Here is a 4,158-nt window from a genome sequence, read left to right on the forward strand (position 1 = left end):
GGCTGCAGAAACTTCTTCACGGTGGGGAGGTTGCTGATTCTGGTTTGCAGGGCCTTCAGCAGAGGGAAGTTGGCGGTGAGGCTGGGGTCAAACTCCTCCAAGTTGTAGATAAGTTCGACCAGGTGAATGTCAGCCCGGCTCAGCCTGTTGCCAACAAGGTAGTCTTGTCCGTGGCTCTTTAACACTTTTTCGAAGGCCGGGAAATAGCGATTGGTTGTTTTCTCTTTGAGCAAGGCCAGCTGGGCGACTTGCTCCTCAGGTGGATGCGTGAACAGCATGATGATGATTTCGTTCAAATCCACCATGCCTTCCACATACATGTCGATCAGGGCTCTCTCCTTTAAGTCCTTCCCGTAGAGGTTGTACTTGCTGGCGATGTAGTTGAGGATGGCTCTTGTCTGCACCAGCTCCATCCCATCAATCTCGACCATTGGCACTTGCTGGAACATCAGACGCCCATCATTTCTTAACTTATCCAAATCTTCTGCTGATTCCAAAAATATCTCTTCGAACTCTACTCCAGCTGCAGCCAAGAGCCACCGGATGGCCTCCATTCTGCCCCGTCCATCATAGTAGTGCAGCTTGGGCTTCCCCACCATAATAGTAGTCTCTTGCTTTCTAATCAAGTCCTGGCTGCGTCTCTGCTCAGCTCCTCCAGGCCCTGCTAGCATGCATCTTTATTCTTATTGACCATTTGTATTTCTTCTTTTGTGAGTTCAGGCTAATCTTTCATAAATATTACTTTCAGTATTGTTTTACTTCTTTATTTAAAAACTAAGAGTATCATTGTTTCATATCCCTAATTTTCAAGACCCTTCAAAATTTGGCCCTAACCTACTTTTCTAACTTAACACTGTTTAACAAGAGTCACTCTGCTACAATAAGGAATATTTCCTCACTGACATAATTTATCCTATTCATTATTTTCTTGGATTCATTTTAGTCGTGTTTTACTTTTCTTCTGCCTATCCAAATCCTTATAAGGATCCTTATAACCCATTTTATAATAAAGTGGCTCAGATTCTCTAGCCTTTATCAATTTTCTCTTATTTGAATTCTCACAGTACCTAATCTAGTTTCTACCACTAGATTTAGTAGCAAATCATGGACTGCTTTGTTGTGTTACTTATCATGCACCAACTATGTGTGAGGCCATGACTATATAGCCGTGGACAGAGCACAGTCTCTGTCCTTGTGAAGTTTATAGTGTAGTGATGATGCATTTATTTCCATTTCTTTGTTTATTAGTGAAGTTGAACTTCTTTTCATATGTCTCTGTACGTTTGAAGCATGCACACATTTTTAGGTATGTAGTTATGCGTCTCCAACTGGATTGTAAGATCATTGAGGGTATGAACCATGTTTTGTACTTCTCTATTCTTTAAAACGTTTAACTCAGTTCTGAGCATATAAATATTACTAAGTATATACAGCTCTACTGGTGTAGTAAGAAAAGTCAGAGGCTGTGGAGTTACATACCTAGCCTAAAATTGTAGCTCAAGGCCTTATGAACTAACCGCAATGTTTGCAAGTTATTTAGCCACTCTCATCCTACGTCCTCATAAAGTAAATATCTGCTTCATAAGGTTTTCATGTGGGTTAAATGAGATAATCTGTATAACACAAAGTATTTAACATAATACCTGGTACAAAGTAAATGCTTATTAAAAGGTACCTATTATTATAATAATTTGTTTAACCTCTGCAGCTGGAAACTGATTCAACAACCTTTCATTTCCCTAATGCCTTTCATTTAAGCAGTTATCAAATTCTGCTTAGTTTACTTCAATTATTGTGTCAATTTAGCCTCTCCTTTTAATCCTCATTGTAACCCAGAATAAGAAATGCATTTTATATTGTGGGTTAATATATACTATGTTTATTTATACATATCTGAAACAAAACTTTTATGGAATAATATTCATTGTTACGACGTGTGATGCACTCTGGTAATTTTTGTTTTGTTCTATTGTCAACTTTTATAAAGCTGGTAACAGCCATTAAAACTGATCTCATAACATACAATCTGAAGAGATTTTTGGCATCTGTCTAGATTTTTGGCATCTGTGAAATTTGGACTACCACTGAACAAGATAAATGTTCAAGTGAAAGTTTTCAATGAAATAGTTCAGAGCTTATTTAGATTGCACTCTCTTTATTCTCTATTAGTTACATATAGTTAGATTTACCTATTCTAAGTCTGGTTTTGCTGCTCAAGGTAGGAGTGTTCGATTGTTCCTATTTCAGAGCTGGTATAGAATAAGATTACTCAGTGGTTGAGCCAGAGATTCCCACCTTGCAAGGCAAGAATTTCTCATCTACTTCATGTATATATTATTTTCTTAGGACAGAAATTGAGATACATGGATTAAAAAGTTATTAGTATAATTCTCGAAGAGTGGCTTAAAAAAAACTTCCTGGGAAATTTTTAAACATTTTAAAAAGTAGGAAGCATAGTGTAATGAAACCCTATTACCTAAATTCAGCTTCAGTAATTATCAATATTATGTCAGTTCCAAAGGAATTTTTGAAAGTATTTTTAAGGGACACATAATTCCCTTCCTTAATATAGATAGATGATTTGCTTTTAAGAAGTGATGTATGAGCCTTAGTGTACCTGGCTTCAGTACTTACTACCTATTAATTTTATTTGATCCTTGTAAGAGGAGTAAATAATTACATGCCATGAGGGAGTAGGGGTGGTGTAGAAATTTTCTTCCCCATTTGGGGATTTTCCTGATAACCTTCTACAACACTAGACCCTGCCATCTTACTTGAAATATTTCAACAGCCTCTTTTACTATCTTGCTACCACTTACTCCATACCACCTGCCTTACTGCCATTACACTAATCCCTAAGAATGACTTGAGGGGAGGAGAATCTCATTACATTTATCCTTTGTTTAAAACTTCATTGGTTTTTCTTCCCTACCAGCAGAGTAAAATCCCAAATCACAGATTTTCATTCAGAACCTGGCTCCAGCCTATCTTTCTAGCCTTCTCTTCTACTGTCTGTCTCTTCTCTACCATTTTTTAGTTTTTTATTATTCCTAGAATACTTAATCCTTATTTTAGGACTTATTTTTCAAGATCCAATTTATATATCAGTTTGTGAATGAGGCCTTTTTAACTACCCCAGAAAAAAGTTTCTTAGCTTGTTTTTGTTTGTTTGTTGTTTGTGTGTGTTTGTATGTGTATGTAATGCCACCAAACTGAGTTATATTAGGTTTACCCCCCTCCTCAGCCTCAATTAGACAGTGATCTCTTCCAGAGCAGGGGTTATATCTTATTCTTCTTTGTCTCCTAAACACTTCTTTGATGCCCATACATACTAGTCGTCCAGTAATGGTTTGTTGAATGAATTTATTCATACTTTTAAAATTTCAGAATCTAATTCCAATATAGGTTCTCTCCCGATAGGAAGAGTTAATCAAAGTTTGTTTTTTCATTTTGGTTTTTAGTACTTTGTTTTTTTTCTCCCTTCCTTGGGGGACTTTTGTAAACATTTCTTTTCTTTTCTTTTTTTGTAAATTTTGTTTAAATTTCTAAAGAGAACCTAAGTTCCATAGCTTTTTCCTTAAGGGGAAATTTACTTTGGTAAACTAATGTAAAGTGTCCATTGTCAATAATCCATAGTAAAGGTAAGTAAAATCTACTTCCAGTATACTTAGTTTTTTTCTGTTTGTGAGGTGGAATAGATTTGTGCTGTAAAGCTAATAGTAGTCTTGACTAATTTTTTATATATTTCAGCTCATGGAATGCTGTGTAAATGCCCTGGTGACATCATTTAAGGAGACTATCTTAGCAGAATGCCAAGGCATGATCAAGCGAAATGAAACTGAAAGTAGGTAAAACATAACATAAAGTTATCATGATTTTTTAAAAGGGTATCTTTGAAGCAAATCACTTAATAAATTGCTGTTAGATCATTTTTTTACACATAGGTATATTTGTTAGAGTGAACTGTGCTTAAAGAAAATGATAAAATATCTAACACACAAGCACTGCTAAGGAGTTTATAAATTTAGGTATTAATACTTGTGTGTGCATGGTAAATTTCCATTTTTTTCTCAAAAGCAGGACTCTACTTTTAAAGGCCAATTTAAATTATAAACATATGTTATAAGGTAGAACTAGGTATTTGACTTTTGTGTGGAA

General features: G+C 35.6%; 1 protein-coding gene and 1 pseudogene across 2 annotated transcripts in view; one reads left to right on the plus strand and one right to left on the minus strand.

Moving 5' to 3' along the window:
* LOC105822150 overlaps nucleotides 1–648 on the minus strand; it is a 1,986-nt pseudogene extending 1,338 nt beyond the window's left edge. Inside the window, exon 1 of the transcript XR_001138091.1 lies at nucleotides 4–648. The product of XR_001138091.1 is annotated as a glutathione S-transferase A1 pseudogene (transcript). The remainder of the gene's footprint in view (nucleotides 1–3) is intronic.
* Nucleotides 1–4,158, plus strand: part of CUL5 (cullin 5) — a 159,083-nt gene that overhangs the window by 102,836 nt on the left and 52,089 nt on the right. The window contains exon 7 of the mRNA XM_012659126.1: nucleotides 3,751–3,844. Within this exon, the coding sequence (XP_012514580.1) occupies nucleotides 3,751–3,844 (94 nt within the window). The remainder of the gene's footprint in view (nucleotides 1–3,750; nucleotides 3,845–4,158) is intronic.

The sequence above is a fragment of the Propithecus coquereli genome, unplaced genomic scaffold (genome assembly GCF_000956105.1).
Source record: "Propithecus coquereli isolate 6110/MARCELLA unplaced genomic scaffold, Pcoq_1.0 Scaffold6, whole genome shotgun sequence".
Taxonomy (NCBI): Eukaryota; Metazoa; Chordata; class Mammalia; order Primates; family Indriidae; genus Propithecus; species Propithecus coquereli.